The sequence below is a fragment of the Echiichthys vipera genome, assembly GCF_963691815.1.
Source record: "Echiichthys vipera genome assembly, chromosome: X".
Taxonomy (NCBI): Eukaryota; Metazoa; Chordata; class Actinopteri; order Perciformes; family Trachinidae; genus Echiichthys; species Echiichthys vipera.
In genome coordinates, this window is record NC_139825.1 from 8,408,904 (window position 1) to 8,433,549 (window position 24,646).

The following is a 24,646-nucleotide window of genomic DNA, read 5'->3' on the forward strand; positions in this document are numbered from 1 at the left end:
ATGTGACAATGTAGAATTTAATTTGTGCTGTTATTGAGCAAATGACAACATATTGAATACAATCATTAATTTGATTATCATCATCAGCTGACACTCTATATGTGCGGTGTGAGGCCAGTCCACAGTTACAACAGCAGACTGATTAATTCCTGCAAACTATACAGGAATATGTCTACTGTATACATGATTGCATGGTTTTTACCCTGAGATAACTATAGCACAGTAACATAGAGAGATATGAGTAATAAAAGAGAGAATATGACACTTAATAAAATGATCAATAGTAACACTACATTAATATTCTCAGTGCTGGAATTTACATTTACGTGACTTGTTTATGTCTTCTCGTGTCAATTGCAATAAATTTAAACAATTACATCTCATCGGATCATATCTTTAAAAATCAAAAGAAATACACCAAATGCTGAACAAAATGTACCATTTGACGGATTTGCTGGGTGATAGCTTATGGAGGCCAAAACCTGATACATATAATATGTATTTTTTACATTTTTCTTGTAACCTCCAAACAGTTGGTAAAACAAAAAATAAAATGATTTCCTTTTAAATCAATTTCAATTTAATCTATTTAATTTGAAACACACACACACACACACACACACACACACACACACACACACACACACCTTGGCCTGGATATTAATGATGTCATATCTGCAGAGACTAAAAAACGAATTAGCCAATTTAGAAAATCAGATGCATTTTCCCTTTACCACTAATCTGGTTGTTGTAAAGTTGTTCTATTAACTGATTAGTAGTAAAGGGAAACAAATGCATTTTGCTTTTTCTTACCACTTACAGAAAAGTTTTGCTGTCATGCCGGAAAGAGAAAAACAGAACAGTACCATGTTAAAAGTGACAGGTTTGTTATCGCAAGATTTTTCATGTTTTTCCATTACATTTTCACATTCTTACGGCAAATGTATTGCTTTATAACTAGAAACTTTTGTTGTTTTCTACTTGTTCTACTGTACTTGCTTGAGTTAAATGAGGCTTCATTAAGCTACATGAGCCACTAGATGGTGCTCTTGGTTCAACAAAGGGTCACAAGAACACTGAACTACCATTCATTGAGCCCTTTTCTTTAAACCAAGAGCTCCATCTAGTGGACTCAACAAATTCAACTAATGGTTCATGAGGCTCCATTAAGCCTTGTTTGCCCATCACTAGTTTATCGTTATAGCATTGTGACACGTTATTGTGTTAAAACAATAGAAGTTATCACGTTATAACATGAAATGTTTTACATCATAGCAAGATAAATATTATATTGTTACAAGAACATATGTTTCCTGTTAGATGTTTTATTTTTAGGTCATAACAATGTGAGCAACATTTTTTTATAACAATAAACCTTTCACATTATAACATGATTCTGATCTGTTTTCTGGTGATACACTGCCATACCAACTGAAAGAAAATAATTTCATCAAACGTTCATGAATAACTCTCATGAAACTTAACATTTACAAAGGGAGGTTAAAGAGCAACTCTTCAAGAGAGTAGAGCAGTGCACAAAACACTGACCCAGACTTGTGCAGTGACCTGTGCAGCACCTTGCCAACAGCTTGAGTGGACCCTAACACAAACTAAAGTACATTAGCAAGATTTAAACTGAAAAAATACTATAAATACTGTAAATACAAATACAAGGCTTCTCAGGAAATATGATAGTCATAGAAAATCTAAAAAAAAATAAGCAAGATAACCTGCCGAAGACATGACAAACAAACAGTAAGGTCTTTGGCAACATTTGACAAGATTTTTGAATAATGCTTGATTTTGGAGAGGCATTACAAAAATAGTCTGCAGATATAAATGTTTAGCACCATATGAAGTCTCCATGTCTTCCATCTGTCTGTTTCTCTTTGATGTTACATAGCACTGGATGTGATAAAGATATAGATCCTGGCGAGGAATGAGGTAAATGTCCCCTGCCTCAGCAGCTTCATCTCCACATCTATCAGAAAGTCTTTGGGCTCACGCACCTGTCTCTGCAGGTAGACAGCGCCAGTGAAGCTGTTCAGCTTTCTGGTGCTGAAGTAGCCCTCCTCATTGCCCTTGATGATACCGATGACAATGTGGTCGCCAGAGTAGGCGGGGGATGGTCCGATTCTGAAAATCTGGGAAGGAATGAGGATGTTGGTCTGGAAGCTGAGCTGGTAGTATGTGATGCGGATGGGGGAGTTCCGACAGTCTAAGGAGTTACTGAGACAGCTGATCAGCTCACAGCGTCTGAAAATGAGCAAAGAAAGAGAGAGAGAAAGTAAGGGGGTAGATGAACATGACAATATTAAGAGGCTAGGTACTTTGGGTGTGTTGAAAGACTATTTACTGACAATTTACCCATCTGCAGCCCTTTGCTGCATGTTGCCCCCTCTCTCTCCCTTATTTTCTTTTAAACCTCCATCTATACTGTCCAAAAAAAAGTCCAAAAAATAATCTTTAAACAAAAGAAAGACTATTTACTGGAACATTAAACATGTTCATATGTGTTCCACTGGTAAAGAAAACCATTGTCCTCCTCCTGATGAGCTTGGTTGTGAGTCCTGGTACCAACTGTACATTTGTTTCCAGTGTGGCTCCAAAGCAACATTCATAATATCAGTGTAAAATATTTTTATGTGGAGATGCAGAATCTGTGCAGCAGATAAAATGTAGCAATGAATGTAGTTAAACTGGTAGCACTGATACATGTAGCATTGCTAGTCCCTATCACTGCACAGCACAACACAGCAATACAGTGCCAGTAGTGAAAGAAAGCATCCAGCAGTGCTTTCCTCGTTTGTATTTGCTGTATTGCTCTATGACTGCTTATTCTTTACATATCAGAATTTGCAGTCTGGAGTAAAGCTCATTGTAGGCTAGTGCATCTTATAATTTACACAGCTGATGTCAAAACAAGAGTGTCTTGGAACCTGCTCAAGTGAATCACAAGGTGGCACTAAAAGCAGAGGTGGAGACTTTTTAATCTCAGATGTATGTAAATGGCAGCCAAGTTTACACATGATTCAATTCAATTGAATTCAATTTTATTTATAGTGCCAAATCATAACAGAAGTTATCTCTCAGGACACTTTACAAACTAGGTAAAGACCACACTCTATGATAAACATAGTCCCAACAATTCCCCCGTAGAGTACGGTGGCAACGAAAACCTTCTCTATTACAGGCAGGAACGTCAGACAGACCCAGCTCTGTGGAGGACGGCCATCTGTCTTGACCGGTTGGGGAGAAAGAAAAGGAGAGAGAAAGAGAGAAAAGACGGACACAAAGACAGAGACAGACACACTTACAGTAACTATAATAATATCTATAGTAATGTGAATGTGGCTTATATGTTATGGCAGTTAATACAGCAGAATAGTAGAAACAAGCACAGCTAAGGTTATAGATTATAATAGTAGCAGGAAGCGTCATGCAGGACCACGGCAGCAGGCACCACCACGATCATGATGAATGATGTCTGTCCATGCCATACCAAGCCATGTCACAATGAGGTAATATGGTGTTTCTTGATAACACTGACAGGACTCGGGTGGAGCGTGTGTGTGCTGTTTCTGTCCACTGGAGTGCAGAAGATAGCTGCAGAGAAAGCCCTGGGAAGCACTGAGCTGATCAAAGCCATCTGACTTTGTGCCGCTCGATGTGAGTCATGGGTCAGTCACAGACACGAGTCAATGCTTAAAGGGGCAGTATGTCAGGTTTTAAATGTCCAGGATGCTACAAATTAACCTTAATATTCATTTAACCATTCAACAGAGGCAGTCACAACCATAAACGTTGCTAGATTTTTGTTTTAAATATATTATTTATTCAGTTTAATTACTATCATGTATTGCCTATCAGGTCCCAGACTAGGAGACGCACGGACGCATGCGCACGCACACACGCGCACACACACACACGCACACACACACACACACACACACACACACACACACACACACACACACACACACACACACACACACACACACACACACACACACACACACACACACACACACACACACACACACACACACACACACACACACACACACACACACACACACACACACACACACACACACACAGGTGCAGATCCCAATTATTGAAAAACATGAACTGTCCCGCCTAATAAAGAATACCCTATATTATTCAAAATTGATCAAATGTATTCTCAGACCGATACTTCACATTTTAGATTCACATCCAAAAAGCAATAATTAAAATGGTGGAACAAATAATTTTGTTGGGTCAACTTGTGTTTTATTTATTTGAGTTTATTGTGCTCTTAAAACTGTGTTTTTTTTTAAGAACTGTTTATCAGCATAACTGGCATTGTAAAAACATGATCAGTTAGTTTACAAAACTTGGGTTTGACTATTTTGATATTCATCCATATCAATTAATCCTGCATTAAGTAGCCCCATACACTGGGATTAAAGGAAGATGGTTAGAAGAATTGAGGGTGAGTAGACATGACATGCCCCAGACCCTTAATATTATAATTTACTTATATAACAGTAAAGTAAGCAGTGATACATGCTGTTGGCTGTTTGGGACAAATAAACAAGAAAGGTAAGCACAGTAAATGATTCCCTGTGCAGTACAATTTTTTTTCCCCAAAAAACTCTTTATTGAATTTTGGCAGACAGGCAAAGAAAAGTACAACAGTTGCATACTGCATCAGAGTGTCTGCTTTAAAGTGAAAAAGAAAAAGAGAAAAAACCCAACATGAATCCCACTATCCCTCCAAACAACCCATGTCAGATGTAATCACAGTAATAACTTGGTAATTAAATAACATATAACATAAGTAGATATCTCCTTCCAAGTTAGAGGAATCATCCTCAGCATCATCAGGAGTAACAGTAAGACTATTACTAATTTTGTGGAATGCTGTCAAAGATCCCCTCTGTGAGAACCGTAACTTCTCTAACCATAGAAATTGTAAACTTTCACGTATCCAACTGTTGTGAGTCGATGGAGAAACATGTTTCCATTTAAGGAGAATGTTAAGTCTGGCGAGCAGGGTGGTAAAGGCCAGGGTACGTTAATCAGTTTAAGGAGAGGTCGAGTAAGTCCCATCGAGTTTCTCTGCAATTTCCACCAGCCTAGCACTTCCAGCCCTTCTCATCTGAGAAACATAGGATATCACTTGTCCTCGAATAGTAGCTTTAAGCGCGTCCCACAGAGTGCCGCTGCTGAAATCAGGGGTGTCATTAAACTATGTAAGAGTGGATTTGAGTCGCAACAAAATCTTTGAACTAACTGTCTGACAGTAACTGTGAGCTGAACCTCCATGCTGAACATGGAATTGTATCTTGTGGAAAACTAATGTCAACTGTGGTAGCAGCATGGTCAGAAGTGACTATTGGGTGGTACTCACATGCCTTCACGCAGTGGAGGAGATTGTTATCAAGTAAAAATAAATAAATTCGGGAGAATGTGTGGTGTGCATGGGAAAAAAAGAAAAAGGCTTTACCATGGGGATTTCTAAAACTCAAAGGATCAGAAATTCTCAACTGTGATGAATATGTTTTTACTACATGTACTGATTTGGATGGTACAATCTGTGTGGGGGAAGATCTGTCGAGGGTCACATCCTGCATCAGGTTGAAGTCCCAACCCATGATAATATGATGACTGTTAGCGTTTGGGATTTTTCCAATTAGCCTTGTAAAAAAGGCTGGATGTATAAACCGAAGACCACTGGTGTGTTCTGAAGTGTGCCCGAAACTATGACATAGCGGCCGTCAGTATCTAGGATTACACGTCTCAAACAGGATCCTTTTATGAACGATGATGGCTGCCCCTCTAACTCTAATCTGTAAATTTGGAATGGATTAAGTGGCTCATCCACGCCCTCTTAATACATGAGGTGTCAGCTGATTTAAGATGCGTTTCCTGTAGGAACATCACATCCCCCTTAAGGTGCTGTAACTTAGTTAGGACCTTACCAATTTTGAGCACGTTGTGCACGCCCTTAGTATTCCAGGAAATTAGACGCACTCCAGTACCTGTCTTGACAGTATTAGCCATAAGAACAAGAATAAGGAGTGTTGTGGGAATTTGGGATATTTGTAATTCATAATCATAGTTTTGTCAGGTCAGACACAGTTCAGTGTCTCCTCTGTCTCACCTTCTTAATGGATAATGCAAATAACTAACTCATGATGATATATTGGCATATTTGTGCATCTGTACCCTGTGTTAGAGACCTTGTGATGAGAGAGGTTCAGAATGTTCAGAATTGTAATGTCTGAAGGAAGTTTTTGTTTGGTCTAAAGACGTCACCCAACCAAGGCTTAGCGCGTCCTGTCCCTCTCCCTAAAAGACTGTGCGAGATTTGGCAAATCGTCATTCTCTGCTAGACTCTAACTTGTGAGGATGCAGGGATGAACGTATTTTTATCCGCGGAAGAAAATGCTTTGGCAAAATAAACCACGGAGAAAAAGCTGATCCTGTTTGTTGATCTTCATTGAAGAATCCCTTTCCACAACAATTTGGCGTCCCTGGGTGGGCACCCGGAGTGAGAGGCACAGGCTGGACAGGACTGACGGTGAAACCTGTGCACGGTGGAGTGAAGCTCCTTCCTCAACCTCGCCACAAATTCAGCTGAGAAGTGGGGGCCTAACGTCCAACAGCAGGAGTGTCCTCTCACTGCTGGTGCCTACTGTAGGTACTTTGGGTTTAATTGGATCAATAGTGTGACTATCAAATTAAATATTTGATAAGGAAAATTAATAAAGAAAAATTACTAAAAATTAATAACTTCAATTTATTAAAAACGTCACACGGAGAACCAATCAAATATAGGGCCTTGACTCATGTTCAGATTATGAGATTGAGTATTCTCAATAAACTTATCGTTAATCAAGGAAATATTAGTTATCACCAATAATTATCAAAGATAATAATAAAAATGACTCTAGTTAAACCAGGGTTCCTCGGGGCACCACCGTCATAGACGGAGTGATAACTAATATTAAAGTCTCATGTAATATATTAAACTACTAATTAAGGGTTGAACACCGATAAATGTAGTAGTTTAATTAGTTGAAGGATTTAAAAGTTCTTTTCTTAGTAGAAGCTGGCTCATTCATCTTTGTGTAATATTAAATAATCAGACATATGGTAAACACAAACATTTATTAACAGATTAATAAATGCAACAAACAAAACACAATAAACCAACTAAAGCTAACAGCAAACGTATGTGTTTGTGTGTGTGTGTGTGTGTGTGTGTGTGTGTGTGTGTGTGTGAGAGAGAGACAAAGAGGAGAGGTGGGGGGCTCAGACCCCTGCAGAGAGCGTGAACATTTAAGTTACACAAAGCACCAGCAGCTTGAAATCTCTGTTCTCATTCTTACGACAAAGTTACAATGGTATCTAGCCGTTCATAAAGTCCTATAACATGTAGTAATGCCCAGTTGGTGATTAGTTACCAGTCCATGAGAGGGGAGATGTTTTGCGTTGCTTGATGCCAGCGGCTGGGTGAAGAAAGGAAGCTTCGTGGTGAAGAGGTTCTTGTCTTATTTGTGGCTCTTAGGCAAAAGAGGAAACAGATCGCTCTGTGCTGTGCTCAGTTGAGGATAACCGGTTGGTTAACCTTTGTGGTGATCGCCCTGGACCTGATAGGCCAGGTCCAGGGCCGAGGGGACAGCCGGCAGCTGGTCTCCTGGATCAGGATCGCGTAGAGTTGGAGAAGAGCAGGAGGAAGATCCGGTAAAAAGAGAGCGAGAGATTGTGTGCTTCACTTTATATAGGCTCAGGTGATGTCATAGTCAGTGGTCAATTCAGCCAATGAACAGTTTGGGTGCCTTGGAGAATTCACACCTGGGTGTGACCTGTTGTGGGGGAGAAGGCATGGCAGCCAGGCTTTTCGTCTAGTATTTGAGGTCTTTGTTTCAGCAGGCTGTGGGCCTACTTTTAATCAAACTGATAGTTCAAGTTAATCCAGAAAATGAACAATCATCTTTGGATGCCGGTTGCACCTACACTACTGAACTCGGTGGAGGATCTCTTCAATAATCTCCGGTGAGTTTCTTTTTGTTGGTGACGTCTAGGACAGGGTAAGAGTCCCTGAGCCGCAAATGGTTCGAGTCCATTTGTTTTTTTTGTTGACGTCTAGAGGACGAGGGTGCCACTCCCTCTTTGTAAATGGTTTGAGTCTATTTGTTTGTTTGTTGACGTCTAGAGGACGTCTGGAGGATGAGTGTGCCGTCCCTCTTCCGCAAATGGTTCGAGTCCATTTGTTTGGTGGTTGACGTCTAGAGGACGTCCGGAGGACGAGGGTGTTAGTCCCTCTTCCGCAAATGGTTCGAGTCCATTTGTTTGTTTGTTGACGTCCAGAGGACGAGGGTTACCAGCCCCTCTTCCGCAAATGGTTCGAGTCCATTTGTTTGTGTGTTGACGTCCACTAGGGCCCCTTGAAGACGAGGGTGCGGGACCCTCCTCTGCAGGAAGTTCGAGTCTTTCTGTTTTTTGACGTACAGTGAGAGTCTGTGCGAGGGCCGGCCAGCAGTCTGATCAGCTGCTCTCTTTTCAGTTCGAGTCTGATTAGTAGTACTGGTTTGTGAAAACGTTGTCTCACAGTTTGAGTCTGTTTGAGGTGAATTACAGCAACGTTTCCGGTTAGCTCATGAGCAAAGTAAGAGGTGATTCCGGACAGTATGGTAGATAGTTTTTTGTAAGTCTATATGTGCGTTGTTCCCATGTGCGTCCCTTTTTCTCTTTCCCTCTCTACCCCATATTTGTGTGTGTGCGTTCATGTTCGACAGCTGTGGAAAGAGGAGAGTGTGTAAAGGCTTTGTTTTAGCTCAAGGTCCAATCAACAGTACTATCCTCTCTTTCCTACGCGCTGAGGGAAGAGGGAGCATAAGATAATATAGGGAGAGTTTGTTTTTAACAGCAATAAATAACTAGAAACAAAAGAAAGTAATTCAGTCAGTAGGGTGAAAACTCCGCTTGTGAAAACTCCTACAGGAATATATATATATGTATACTCATATGACCACTGCATGTATGATATGTAAAGCACCAATTAATAAGGTAAAATTACTGTCGGAAATAAAGAGAAAGATCGATAAATATATAGATTTGTAATAAAAAAATCTGTAACCCATAAATATATATGTAGATCCATAAACTGGATTCTAGAAAATCTTTGAACGAGTAAAAACAGGTAAATCACTGACTGACCCACTTTTATCAAGGATGTTTGCATTAGAATGAATGTTGCAGGCCTGTGTGTGTGTGTGTGTGTGTGTGTGTGTGTGTGTGTGTGTGTGTGTGTGTGTGTGTGTGTGTGTGTGTGTGTGTGTGTGTGTGTGTGTGTGTGCGTATATATGTGTGTGCGTTTGTTTAAGACATGTTTTAACTGACCAGATGACCAATTGAGATAATGTATTAGCAGGGCCGGAGTGGTACTCATTTTCAGCCCTGGAGTTTCATACCTCAGACCGGCCCACTTTAGATCACGACCTATTATATTAAAATAATGTAATTATAACTTTACATGTTAAGCAAACAATAGCGCACTGTTCTCTAAAGCCTTGTAATTCCTACTGTAATTCTTACTATTACTAATGATCAAAAGTATAACGGGCCACTACTATCATTGGGGCAAAGAAAGTGGTTTTATTGGAACTGATGCTTGCTTGTTCACACACTAGCTCACCTGATTCTTCCTCACCACTGGCTCCTGGCTCTGCCTCTGACTCTAAATCATAAAAATGTTCATAAATCTCGTCACAAATCTCCCCTTTTTCAAGTCAAAAATTCAAGTCAGTTTCATTATTGTAGTGCTGAATCCTCTATCATCATCAATTGCAATCTGGGTCCAATCAGCTCTCGTTTACATCTTCATGCAGTGTTTGTTTACAGCCTGCGCGCAACGTGATTCCCGGCCAAACGTTAGCGATTGGTTATGGCAGATCCAGAGTGGCACTGGGCAGATCCAATAGTTTTAAATTTCAACAGACACCTGCCTGCCAAGTTAGTTAAAGTCTATCAATTGAGTAGGTCCAGACTCTCTGTGCAAATGAAATGAAGTACGAGTCTGGTAGGACCAGGCTAGGTCTACACCATGCTCTTCATTATCTCATCTCATCTCATCTCATCTTCATCCGCTTATCCTGGATCAGGTCTCAGGGGCAGCAGCTTTAGCAGGGGACCCCAAACTTCCCTTTCCCGGGCCACATAAACCAGCTCTAACTGGGGGATCCTGAGGTGTTCCCAGGCCAGTGTGGAGATCTAATCTCTCCACCTGGTCCTGGGTCTTCCCCGAGGCCTCCTCCCAGCTGGACGTGCCTGGAACACCTCCCTAGGGAGGCGCCCAGGGTTCATCCTTACCAGATGATCCTGAACCACCTCAATATTCACTTAATGAGCAATCCTACCTGCACACTCTGGACCTGTGGGCTGATGGCTGGTGCTTGGTGATGCATCTTGTATCTGAAGGGCTACAAATCCCCTAAAGTTTGTGGCCAGTTATGTGGCGTTGCATCATAATATTATTTAAATTATGTAACGTTAGGTTAGACAGGCTATAAGAAATTATTATGCCAATTATTAGTAACATTCAGGGTTGCCGCGGTATGCGGTATTACCAGTGGTTGAGGCCAACACCGAGTTATTTTGTATTATTTTTTTCCAGTAATAAAGAAAAATCCGGTCTTGTGTGGAACGCGGAAGACCGGTTCCACACAGCAACGCCGGTAAACAAACCCCGGGAAGCCCAATCCCTACGAGAGCTCCTCGTGCTACGGCCATCCGGAGGCGCACAGAGCTTTTGGCCGTGATATTATACAATTATATTATACTATTATATGATCGTTATAGGACGCTGTCACCGAGTGTGAGAGGAGAGTTGGCTGCGTCTGTCTCCAGGGCTTTTCTCTTTTTAATCCTCGCTTTTTCTGCGCCACCCTTGCTCTTTTTATTTTCCATTTTGGTTTATTATTTTCCTTGTACATCTGTGGTTGGAGCTAGGCAAACATCACTGAAGTGTGCGGACTAGGCTGCGTCTGCGTCTGTGTCTTGTTGGTGGGCGTGCCCTTAACCTGCGTCCGCGTCCCAGTTTCATTGGCATGATCTAACAGACCGCCAGCTCCCTGATATGACCAGCGACAGCGGTAACAGTACACACGTGATCCCCACTCCATTCAGTGCCATGACTGAACACCGGCACAAAATAAATAAAAATAATAATTGAACACCGGCCCTCGCGGCCCAAAAGTCAGACCGGCCCACCGGGAATTGTCCCGGTCCTCCCGATTAGCCACTCCGGGCCTGTGTATTAGCCTTGGCAAACTGCTATCAGCATGTTGAGCAGCTGGCTTTCATGGTTCCGAGTAAAAAAGGTTAATATGACTCAGCTGTGATCCAAATTGGAAAAAAAAGCAAAATAGAATTGTTACATAAATGCTGTGAATCAAACAAATGAAGTTTTGCGGACGTTTTCATTTTGACAATTGAAATTCAAAAGTTGGGTGTGGCTATAAAGGCCAATCGCCATTTTGGAACAATGGTGCAGAAGAAAATTGGAAATAGGTGTGGTTGTGTGTGGGTTGCAGTTAAAATTTAGGTATTGGGCGTGGGTTGGAGGCCCGCCATTTTAAAACCTGGTCGCCATTTTGAATCAAAGGTTGTACAGTTTAAATTCTTGGTCCACGTCACTTTTGCCAGGAGTGGGTTGGCACAGCGCCAGACAGGAGGTGGGTGCAACAGATAGCATCAGCTGAGAGGGACTAGCAGTTAGCTTTAGGCCCTAGTAGCATAGCTACCAGAAAGGCTAAGCTAAGTGTCAGCATTTACGATTGATTGCACCTATTACCATAGACTAGTTTAGCATAACTAGCATAGCTAATGCTAAGCTAATTAGCATTGAGCAAAAAACCTAGCATATCAATTTAGACTGTGGGTTTTACCATAGACTAGCTTAGCATAACTAGCATAGCTAATGCTAAGCTAATTAGCATTGAGAAAAATAGCATATCAAAATTAGACTGTGGGTATTGTCATAACCTAAGTTAGCATTACCAATATAGCTAAAGCTAAACTAGCTAGCATTAAAGCTAAAGAGTTAACGGTTCAATTGATTTCAATATCACTAAAGACGAGCTTAGCATAACCAAGGTAAGCTAGGCCCAAACTTACTACCAGTGAAACATAGAAATAGCATCCTCAGAGAAACAATGAAGCACATAATTGACACGCCAGTGCGACTCTACACAGACCTAAACTAAGCGAAATGGGGCCAACTCAAAGCAAACGCGACGAAGGCGTAGCCCTAAGCCCAAATCTCCAGTACATGAACAAAACTACGGTGAATCTTGCGTTGACCAATTAAAATTTTGGGCCACTGAGTGCAGTTTTCCCAATACAGGCAGTTTTAGTCTCAGACAATTGGATTCTGAAAAGTAACCTCAGACAGAAGGCAGCAGACAGGCAGGGAAAGGGTAACCTCTCCTCCCCCTCCTTCTTCTCTGTGTCTTAAACTAGATGCGACCCTCGACCTCGACTCGGCTCCTCCGACCAGGCTGGCTCCCCAACCAGCCAACCAGAAGCAGGCTCAGCAGGCTCAGCCTCAGATCCAAGAGGCTGCCCAGCCTGCACCACAACCGCACCGACCACTCTACCCCCTCGACGACCTGGCTGCACTGGGGAGGGGGAGAGGTGGCCAGCCGGCCACCACGACAGGCAGATCCAGGGGAAGAGGCAGAGGACTCGGCCCCCGGCGATCGCGATCATCTACACAACTCCCCCACCTACGTGCACGAGCTGGCTCCCACTACACCAGGAGCAAAAACCTGAACGGCGTGACGAACATGAAAAAACTGCCGCCCTGTTCATCAAGGTCAAGGATGGAGGACAGAAATATGTAGCGGAGCTCCTGACTTTTTGCCAGCATTTCCGACCTACCACAAAGAGACAATCACCACAGAGGTCGTGAAAAAGGCAGAGGGCGTGGCCGAGGGCCAAGGGGGCGAGAAGCTATTTCATCTGCGGAAAGCATGGACACTAGCGAAACGACTGCCAAGAGCGTGAACAATGGCAGACCAAACGCCAGGGATTCCGACACAGGGGCGATTGACTGGCCGGAGGACTGGGGAGAGTGAGGGGCGCATCTGGACCAGACACAGGCCATCCGAACGGAACACGTGAATACACCAACACATTCTCACTCTCTCCACGACACAGTTTAAATTCCGTACTTCAGACTATTGAATGCTTAGAAAACACACACACATCACAAAACTTGCAGGAATGTATGCTTCACTTAACTTTGCTGCCTATAAGAATCTACCCACACTAACACTCACTGTTGCAGACGTACCCCTCACATTCCTAGTAGATTCCGGAGCAACAGAATCTGTTATACGACACAACGATTTAAAAAGAAAAAAAAACACCTAAAATGAGCAGGAGATGTGTTAGAGATCTTATGTGTGTGTTAGGCATAAACATTAACTCAGGCTTGAATGGCCTAACCATAATTAAAAATGATTTACACACTAAAGCCTTCCTGACTTGTCTTGATAATGCGGCTACTTACCACTATCTATGGCTCCTCCCCCACTCAAGCCTCACTGCAGTGCATTGTGCTGCACACATCTGCTTAGGGAAAGATGTTCTATTTGAACAAACATGGTTTAAACAAAGTACTCTGTGTGACAGTTTAGAACTGCAATGCCTGTATTGGGATAACACACGCTGTGCAGTTTCTGTGTGCCTGCCTAACGTTTCCTTCCAAGTGCCGCAGTTCCCGTATGTTTCCCTGATCAAAACACAGGAGCCGCAACAATTTGGAACCTTGGTTGACAAAATGCATCAAGGCGACCGGATGGAATCAAACGGCCGACCCTGCAACTGAGCATCATCAGGTTTAAGGGTGCATCGATTAACAATTCAAAAGGCAGTTGCTGCTCTTGAGAACGGTCAAGATTTAAACTTCAAAACCCAGAGGTATACTCTACATCACACTTCACTGCACCACATGGAAAGATAATGATTAATAATGTCACTGACGTACCTGAACTGAAACGAGTGCCACCGCAAGTGTGGGCACAACACCGGCAAAATGTAGATTTGCTTAAAACAAATTAAAAAAAAACCTATTGTAATCACCCCAAAATCCTTATAGGCCCTGCCAGCGACAGTATCCATTACGAAAAGAGGCTGTGGAGGGCATCAAATCGGTGGTTGAGGCCCTCCCCAGGGCAGGCATCATCGTCCCCTGTGAGAACTCACCAGTCCGCACGCCAGTATGTCCGGTGAAAAAATAAAAATTAAAAAATGGCATCCACATACGCCAGACGAGTGAAGGGTTTGTCCAGGACTTGCAGGTGGTAAATGCAGCAATCCATGCACGTGCCCCTACAGTATCAAATCCTCATACAATTCTTTCACAAGTTCCACCTGAAAGTAAGTGGCTTTCTGATATAGATTTGGCTAACGCTTTCTTTAGCGTCCACATAAACCCCGACAGCCAATATTGGTTTGCATTCACATTTTAAGGTAAAGCATCAAGTTTACCCGACTGTGTCAGGGGCTGTCGGAGTCTCCAACCATCCTCAACGCTACTCAGCGTGAGAATTTATAGTCCTTAAGTCTGCAACAAAACAGCGCCTTGCTGGCACATGTGGATGATTTAATGATTTGCTCTCCTACACAGGAGGCTTGCGTCGCGGACACGATAGCCTTGCTTACACACATTATATCGCAAGAGGGGAAAATACTTTCCCAAAAGTGCATCTCTGCCATCCAAGAAATCCCAAAACCAATCACAAAGAAACAGGTTATGAGTTTTCTTGGCATGACATCATACTGTAGACAGTGGATCCCTGACTATGCAAGCATCGAGGCACCTTTGGCGGCCTTTGCTCATGGTCAGGGTCTAGCAGCACGGGACAAAGTCGCTTGGACGCCCGATGCAAAAAAAACATTCCACAATCTAAAGATAGCTCTACAGACACCACCCACTCTGGGCCTCCCAGATTGCAACCGGCCATTTACACAAACCGTTGATAAAAAGGGACACTACATGACCTCCGTCTTACTGCAGGATTAGGGGGGGCAAAAAAAAAACTAATAAAAAAAAACGGTTGGATACTTCTCATTCAAACTAGACCCTATGGCAGTCGGTCTCCCAGCCTGCCTTAGAGCTGTGGCAGCTGCGGAGAAGGCAGTCATAGCTTCTCGCGACATTGTCGGTTACTCTCCACTAACCTTGTTAGTCCCACATGCAGTCTTAATGATTTCGTTAGAGGAAAGACCTCACATCTGTCCTCTGCAAGATGGTTAAAATACAACACCATTCTGCTTGAACTACTTAATATCACTGTACGGCGCTGCACTGTTCTCAATCCTAAAACGTTGCTCCCCACTTCTGAGAAACAGAAGCCCCATGACTGTGTGGCTATTATTAATGAAATCTGTTCCCCCAGACCTGATCTTCGCGAAACACCACTCACAAACCCCGACAGCTTTTTGTGGGTGGCTCAGCATCAAGGGACCCGGGAATAGGCCTTAACCAATCAGGTTTTGCAGTCACCATAAACAAAACACTTTTGACAGAACTTCTCCCAGCTAACTATTCAGCAAAAGCCGCTGAGCTTGTGGCCATGACTGAAGCATGCAAATTGGCTAGAGGTAAGACTGTCACTATTTTCACAGATAGCAGATATGCATGGGGGGTTTGCCACTCGTTTGGACAAATTTGGGCAAATCGAGATTTTCTCACTGCATCTGGCAAACCCATCACCCATCACAACTTGGTCGCTTCTCTCCTTGATGCTTTGCTGTTGCCACATCACATCGCCATATGTAAATGTGAAGAAAATACACATAAAACAGGCTATGTCTCACTAGGAAATGCCCGTGCTGATGCTGCAACCAAGGTCGCAGCTAAACAACCGCTGATAACACAGCTTGCTATCACTTCCAGCCCGCTGTAACACCATAAGCAGACTTACAAGAGCTGCAGAACAGAGCCACACCAAAAGAGAAATGGGCGTGGAAGCAAGCTGGCAGTGTGATGAAACAAAACGTTTGGTATGGGCCTAATGACAAGCCCTGTTTGCTGGATTATTTGTTTCACCATTACGCTAAATTGACGCATGGTCGAGACCACGCGTCAAAAGGGGGGATGACACGTGATATCCAAAGACATTGGATGACCCGTGATATAAGAAATTGGTTCACAAAAGGGTTTCTCACTATACAAAAAATTTGTGATTTCCACAACAAACAATGCAGGCAGAGGCATTAGGTTCAAACAGAGCGTCCATCCCCCAGCAGCAAGACCTTTGATCACTTATAAATGGACTTCATAGAACTAACACCAAGTGAAGAAAAGGAATTTTTCCTCGTCATGGTCGACCGGTTCTCAAAGTATGTAGAGGCTTTTCCCACTTCAAAGCAAGATGCGTCAATAAGCCTGTGAATGTTCTCATTCGTCCAGGTCATCGTTATCCTCAAAGCAATTTCAGTCAAAAACAACTGGACTGGTTGTTTGTCTAGGAAGACGTTTCACCTCTCATCCAAGAGGCTTCATCAGTTCATGTACGCATCTGACCAGGCTGGGACTGGTCCAACTAACTGGTGTGGAGATCCAGGTATTTAACCTCTCACAAGGCCGATGATGTCACTGAAACCCTTTGTGCTCCAAGTGCCCACGCCCGTCGTTAGAGTGACAGTCGGTGGTGGGCAGTTGGTTTCGACGTCGTTAGTGCTCTATTGAGTCTGAACGACAGTCGTTGGGGTCACCCGGGCCATGTGTGAACAGTTGTCCTTTGAGGTTAGATTGTTGAATCTCCTGGGAAGCGATGAAAGGGCGGCATTGTAAATTGGAGATAAGTGGTGTCTCAGACCCCCTCCTCTGTTTAGCGATGGTTTCTCCACTTTTACATAGATGGCTTCTTTTACTCCTCTTTCAAACCATCTGTCCTCTCTGTCCAAGATTTGGACATTGCTGTCATCAAAGGAGTGGGCTTTCTCCTTGAGGTGTAAGTGGACAGCCGAGTCCAGGCCTGAGGAGTTAGCTCTCCTGTGTTGGGCCATGCGTTTATGCAGTGGTTGTTTTGTTTCTCCAATGTAAAGATCTTTGCATTCCTCGTTGCATTGGACAGCATAAACCAGGTTGCTTTTGTGGTGGTGTGGTGTTCTGTCCTTCGGATGTACTAGTCTCTGTCTGAGTGTGTTACCGGGTTTGAAATACACAGGGATGCAGTGTTTGTTGAAAATCCTCCTGAGTTTCTCCGATACCCCAGCCACATATGGGATGACTATGTTGTTTCTCCTGTTATCTTTTTCTTTCTCAACCACTTTGGTTTTCTTTCTGGAGGCAGCTGCCATTTTAACAAAGGTCCAGCTGGGGTAGCCACAAGTTGTGAGGGCGCCTCTCAGGTGCTTGCGTTCTTCCCCTTGAGCCTGTGAGCTAGTGGGTACGTTATCAGCTCTGTGCTGCAGTGTTCTGATAACGCCAAGCTTGTGTTCCAAAGGGTGGTGAGAGTCGAAAAGTAGATATTGATCCGTGTGAGTGGGTTTTCTGTATACCCCTATGTGGAGGCTCCTGTCATTCTCCATATGGACGTCACAGTCCAAGAAGGGCAAGCTGTTTTCTTTAACTTCCTCTCTGGTGAACTTGATGTTTCTGTCCACTGAGTTGATATGTTCAGTAAAAGTTTGCACCTCTTTGGATTTGATCTTAACCCATGTGTCGTCCACATATCTGAACCAATGGCTTGGGGTTACTCCTTTAAAGGAGTTCAACGCCTTGCCCTCTACCTCCTCCATGTACAGATTTGCCACAATAGGGGATACTGGTGAACCCATGGCACAGCCGTGTTTCTGTCTGTAAAAAATGCCATTAAACTGGAAATATGTGGTATTCAGGCACAAATCCAGAAGTTGGCAAATGTGGTCTGGTTTGAGATTTGTTCGGTTTTGTAAGGAAATGTCCTGTGTGAGCCGCTCTCTTACCGTGGCCAAGGCCTCCATGGTTGGAATACAGGTGAACAAGGAAGTCACATCGTAGGACACCATGGTTTCATCTGGATCCATTTTTAGGTCTCGGACTTTGTTCACAAAGTCCATGGAGTTTTGGATGTGGCGTGGGGTGTTTCCCACCAGTGGTGCCAGAATATTGGCAACATGCTTGGCAATGTTATAAGTGACCGAGTTTATGCTGCTGACAATGGGCCTGAGCGGGGCCCCTTCTTTATGGATTTTTGGGAGTCCATATAAGCAGGGGGTTGAGTCCTGGGGGTAAAGCCTGTAATACTGTGGTTTGCTAATGACTCCTTCTTTTTGTAGTTGCTGTAGACATTCTATCACCTTCTTTTTGTAACCGCTGGTAGGGTCTCGTTTCAGAGTTTCATAAGTGTTAGAGTCACTGAGTAATGCAGAGATCTTTGCCTGATAATCAGTTGTATTGAGAACAACTGTGCATCTACCCTTGTCTGCTGGAAGGATAGTGATGCTGTGGTCTTTGCTCAGTGCCGTTACTGCTTTTCTCTCCTCAATGGTGAGGTTGGATGGGGGGACCTTAGCCTGGGACAACGCTGCTCCAGAAACTCACATCAATCCTACCTGTCTCTATCATGGAAAGAGTTGTGGATTTCACCCAGAAAGCCCAACTATCTCAGCACAACAAGAGCAAAGAGAGACAAACCAAGAAATAGAGAGAGCCACCTGGATCCACGCCTGCCACTGCAAAAGAGTTACGGAGCCATCAGACGATGCCCTCATACAGACAGATCCGAGGGAACCAGATGGCATCGATCTTCCAAGGCCAGCCACTCCAGGAGGGGTTGAGACGCCACCTGGATCTGTTGCCGGCTCAACACCTACTACTCCTGCTGCTGAACGAGTCCTACTCCAGCCTTGCAGATCGAAACGGACAGGAACTACACATCGTGGACATCGCCCCGGTCACCCGACCGGAGCAGAATGCCTGGTAACGAGCTGTGGCTCTAACCGCCAGGCTGAGGACGAATAACAGTTGTTATGTCTATGCCCAACATCCTCAGGGTGTGGGCATGGCACTGCCTGCGGCCTTGCGCCCTGGTTGGGGGTTCTGAACATCAGTGCCGTCAACTACGAGGGATCGACAGTCAGATTCAGAAACGTCACAACTACACTGAGTCAGGTGCATCATTCAGTGATGACGACAAACCCCACACGGCAACGAGGAGCTGTGTGCTTTGTAAGAACATTCCGGACATCACTTGACCAAAATCTAGGCACGTCTTTTTGCAACTGGACAGTGAGCGCCACGTGCAACAGCGGATGGAACGCTGCCTACACAAACCCTGAGTGCAAGAACGTGGGCCCTTGCCTGGACAGACTGAACCTCACACACACCCACAGCTTTGCCTCTCAAGGGGGTGTGTGCCACATTATTTGGACAAAATGCTGCACCCATGTGCTTGCATTAGGTGACAATTTGACTCATGTTGTCGCCCACTTGAATGAACTGTTGAGAGTAAAGCAAAACTCAGAAGCCCATGACGGCTGGGACCTTGGTCCTGGCTCACGATGGGGGGATGGAAAATCCACCGCTGTCAGACTACTACTCCCTGTGTTGATTGTGGTGGTGTTAATGTTGTTGGTCATATGTTGCGTGCTGCCTTGCTGCAGAGCTCTCGTGTTTTCATTGGTGAGCTCCGCCACGGGGTAGTAACCATGAATCACCATGAACCCAGATGAAGATCTGTGGGTACCACCGTTTTTGGATTCAGATATTGAGTCAAAGTGATTTAAACACAAAATGTGAATGTTAGAATGTGATTACCCTACAGCCACATGCGTGATGACAACAATAAAATTCTCACCCTTTTGTGCAAACCATGACATGTAATTGTGTGCAAACTGTCTCACTCAGGTCTGCCTGCTTGCCTGTCCGACCTTAGCTCCTTTACCCTCTACAGCTTGACCAGACCGCTACAAAGGGGGGGGGGGGGGGGGGGGGGGGGGTTGTTTAGATATCCTTCGTCTCAACCCGGTGAAGAGTGACAACAGACTTTGTCAAGGGGGCTAGAAATTAGAAAGTTGCTGAGCGGTGACGGTGAGTGGGGGCCCTGTGGTTAGAAGTTTGGCAAAATACATGTTTGCTGTATCCGCACCTTCTTTTTAATCATATTTTATCATTTTTCCCCTTCAGGGTGGATGTTTCAAGCCATCAGTTCAATTTCTGGCCTGTGGTAGTGAAAGAAAGAAAGGGGTTTATCTGTATTATGCTATTCATCGTTTGTTCCTTTCCCCTCACTCATTTATTACATGATAATTACCCTTTGTAACTATTCCAATCACTGTTTTTAACCAAATTACCTTTTTCATCTATAAAATAAAAGGCTTTTTCTCCAGTTTTGATGCATGCTTTTTAAAAAATTGCTAAAAATTGAAATATAGATAAATTACAAATTTCCTGTTGTAGTGAACATAAAATGTTCAAAGGGGGGACTGCACTCCAGTACCTGTCTTTACAGCATTAGCCATAAGAACAAGAATAAGGAGTGTTGTGGGAATTTTGGATATTTGTAATTCATAATCATAGTTTTGTCAGGTCAGACACAGTTCAGTGTCTCCTCTGTCTCACCTTCTTAATGAATAATGCAAATAACTAACTCATGATGATATATTGGCATATTTGTGCATCTGTACCCTGTGTTAGAGACCTTGTGATGAGAGAGGTTCAGAATGTTAAGAATTGTAATGTCTGAGGGATGTTTTTGTTTTGTCTAAAGACGTCACCCAACCAAGGCTACGCGCGTCCTGTCCCTCTCCCTAAAAGACAGTGCGAGATTTGGCAAATCATCATTCTCTGCTAGACTCTAACTTGTGAGGATGCAGGGATGAACTTATTTTTATCTGCAGAAGAAAATGCTTTGGCAAAATAAACCACGGAGAAAAAGCTGATCCTGTTTGTTGATCTTTATTGAAGAATCCATTTCCACAACAGGAGTTAGATTGACAAACTAAATGAGTAACAGAAAGCAAGGATACTTTATATAACCCTGTGGTGGTATGTGATAAAAAATTTAAAATAAAATAAAGCTGTGAAGAAAGTAAAGAATAACAAACTGAAATCTGCATGTAGACGAGCTTCCAGTACTTCCAGGCACGGGCACGGTCTGAATTCACATAATAGTGTAAGCAGGCACAAAAAAAGGATGAAAAAACAGGGATTCAAAAATATCAGAAAACACCGGATCTCGAGTCAACATGTCCATAGTGTGTTAAAATGGCCGCTTAGCGATTTCTGTTCAAAACAGTCGGCAGAATATCAGCAATCTGTCAGGGCCGTAACAACTAATGCCGCGGTCCAAAAATAAACAAGGCCCAGTCTAGGGTTGGTTAAAGTACCGCTATACAGTTGGCATCACATCAACCCACGGTTATCCACATAGCATGACAGCAGCTCGTCCGCGGTAAAATCAACAGCCCTCCGTGGTCATTCGGTCTCTTCATGCAGATGGATGTTAATAAACCTATAGCCTCAGACACCTAAGAGAGCTTCTTCCTCCCTCCCTTCTTCATCACGATGACAAGCCTGGCAGGGAATAGCAATGCAGGTTAGAAGCATAGGCTGTAATACCTCTCGGTATCTCTGGCTTCTTTCCACCTCCAGGGCGTAGTCCTTGAAGATGGAGATGGGGGAGCCCCTGTACTGTAGCTTGCCTCTCCTGGCTTGGGCTTTGCGTATGATCTTTTCCTTCACCTGGTATCTGTGCAGCCTGATAATGACTTGCTGTGCTCTCTGACCTGGCTTCTGTGCCTCGGATAGTGTGCGGTGAGTCCTGTCACATTTTGCCAGTGATTTCAAGACTTCCATGAGTAGCTCTGCAAAGAAGGCTGTCAACAGCGGGCTTGTTGCGCTGACACGGGTAAGCCGACTACTCTGATATTATTTTGCTCACTCAAGGACGCTAACTTTAGCTAACAGCTTAGTGTTGCTCGCTGTACTGTGGAAAAATTTGCATTTACCTTGAGGGAGCCTATCTTCTGAGCATGGTTGTACACTGTAGCGTGGTCCAGCTTTGCTTCAAGCGTTTAAATGGAGGCTTTGAAGTCAGCAGAGAGGGCTTTGAAATCAGGGGAGAAGGCTTTGAAATCACCGGACTGGCAGTACTTCCAGTATCCAAAAATGCGTAGCCGTTTATTATCTGGTCTCCTTTGATGGATTTGACTTGGACTGGCAAGATGGAAAGAAGACAACGATCCCTACCGGCCCCTGTATGACCACAGGTTTTATGAGGTGCTGTTATGTTGCATGTAACTATTTCGTTAGAATATTCTTTGCTTGTGTTAGCTTCATTTCTCCTGTCAATATGAAACACACTTGCTGATGCAGATGGCTTTGACCACAACTCTTGCAGGTCAAACGTCCATTGCAATCACAGCTCCTATGCCCTGCACATAGGTAACCGAAGCAGAGCGCTTTCTCATTTAGAAAGTGTATTTTATCTCTTTGTTTCTTCTTTTGGTCCCTTTGACATTCTTCCAGGGAGTGGTTTAGAGAACAACAAACACAGGTAGACTTACCTGTAGGGCCATGACCATATGAGACAGCCTTCAAGTCTCTGGAATTTTCATCTGTTTGCAAAGGTGTAATGGTGGTGGCAAAGCTGTTTCCTATTTGTGCCATTTTACTGTTGACAAACTTTGATCATAAATGTCCAGATGATGCATCCTGAATGTTGCCAAATAAAGGGTCTGAGAGGACTTTGACTTCTTTTTCAATGAAAGAAACCAAATCCCTGAACAGAGCTCAGCGGTTGAACTTTTCCAGAATGTCATACGCAAAAGTTCTCCATCCCTCTCTCAACCTAAGCAGCAACTTAGAAATCACTGCTCTCATGTTGCTCGGCATGTCCAACTCTTACATGCACTGCAGATTCTCCATGATGTTACAGCATGAACGCAGGAACAGAGAGTAGGGTTGTAGCACATTCACATCCTCTGATGTTATTGGGTTCCAAGGCACAGCCTTTTCCATGTATGCAGTAGCGCTTTTATATTCATTGCCAAAATGTTCATGAAGCAGTCTTTTTGCATTACCATAACCAAGATCTGGTTCCATATGTTGGCAACTACGAACCAGCTCCCTTGGCTGCCCTCTTGTTAACTGCTACAGGTAATACAAACAATCACCACTGCTGTCCTTTTCCTCCAAACCTTGCTCAAATACTCTTTTAAATGAGATGCACTGAAGAGGATCCCCATCAAATGTAGGAAAATGTCTTGCAGGCAAGGCTACTAAACATTGTTGCTGAACAAGGGCATTTGTGATTTCATTTTACCTTTGCATAATGGTGGAAATCCCAAGATGCCTATCAACCACACACTGAGCATTGAATAAAGAGGGACGCATTTCCTCCTCTTGTTGAATGTTGGGCTGGAGAGTTTGCCATTTCTCCACTGACTGTGCATGTAGCAACAAGGTTTGCAAAGGTTGTAACTGTGCATTCATGTCACTGTACAGTTGTGAGTTGTGAGGATAACCCTGATTTTGTGGTTCAATCCGGTCCTTTGGTTCAACCACCTGTTGCCAAATAGTCTCCTGTGGCTGGCTATCCTTTGGTGTTGGTTTAGTTGCTGGTGATGACCAATTCTTTTTTGGTTGCAGTTTGCTCTGATGTACAGGATTGTTCTGCTTTGCTATAGAATTTAGCTGATTTGCAGTTTCTTGTTTTAAGTAGGAGTTCATTGTATTTTATTAGGCTTTTGAAGTGCTTTGCTTGTCCGAGGCCTGTAAAGCTGCTAATTTAGCAGTGGATGCTTCTAGCAAAGCTTCCAGCTCCAGCTGTTCCTTCTGTCTTTTCAGTTTTTGCTGTTGCTCTTCCAAATACTGTATTTTCCTTAAAGCTTCAAAGCGAAAAAGCAGTGCAGCTCTGTCTGCCTCTTCTTTGATTCTAACAGAGGAAGTTGTGCTTATTTTTTCCACTGCACGTACTCCTTTTGTTTATTTTGCTGTATTTTGCTGAAGAACTGTCTTCTGGTTTTGCACCATCGTGTACATCATCAATCTTAAATGCATGTTGTTCAGAACCTGTTACCCACATGCTCACATCAGAAACAAGTTCATTATTCCTGATCATTTTTGCTTTGAACTATGTGTCATGCTTTTCCTTTTCATCATCTGGTAACAACACCATTAAAAGAACCATGGACAACCTCTGCTTCATCACACAAATTGACCTGATCATTAAGAGCACATTTTACCTCTGATTTATCATTTATCTTTGTTTAAGCTCTTGTATCGTTTTTCTTAAATTACTAGCCTTATTAAGCTTAGCTTTCCTGTCACTCTGTAACCTTTTCAGTTTTTCAATTTGTGCTTTAGCAGTTAATTTCACTTGACGTTTATCTCTTTTGTCCCTTTGTGTATTAACGTCATTCGCGCTAATGTTTGTTCCAGCTTATTGCGCAATAGTGTCTGACTTGTCCACAGATCCATGCGTATCCATTATTGAATTCAGTCGCTTTCAAAGTTACGAGTTCACAAAGTTAATTATTATTCATGTTTGCCCACCAATGCATTGGATTTATGCCCTGACTAGTGTGCACACAAACAAAAATGGCCATTGATAAAATGTAGCAATACCTATACCTCGCGTTGCAATAGTTG

The 24,646-nt window shown here is 43.3% G+C and overlaps 1 protein-coding gene across 1 annotated transcript in view; it reads right to left on the reverse strand.

Moving 5' to 3' along the window:
- Positions 1 to 232: 232 nt before the first annotated feature.
- fbln2 (fibulin 2) overlaps positions 233 to 24,646 on the reverse strand; it is a gene marked incomplete at its 5' end in the record, with an annotated part of 133,836 nt that continues 109,422 nt past the window's right edge. The window contains one exon of the mRNA XM_083938634.1: positions 233 to 2,256. Within this exon, the coding sequence (XP_083794760.1) occupies positions 1,896 to 2,256 (361 nt within the window). The 3' untranslated portion in view covers positions 233 to 1,895. The remainder of the gene's footprint in view (positions 2,257 to 24,646) is intronic.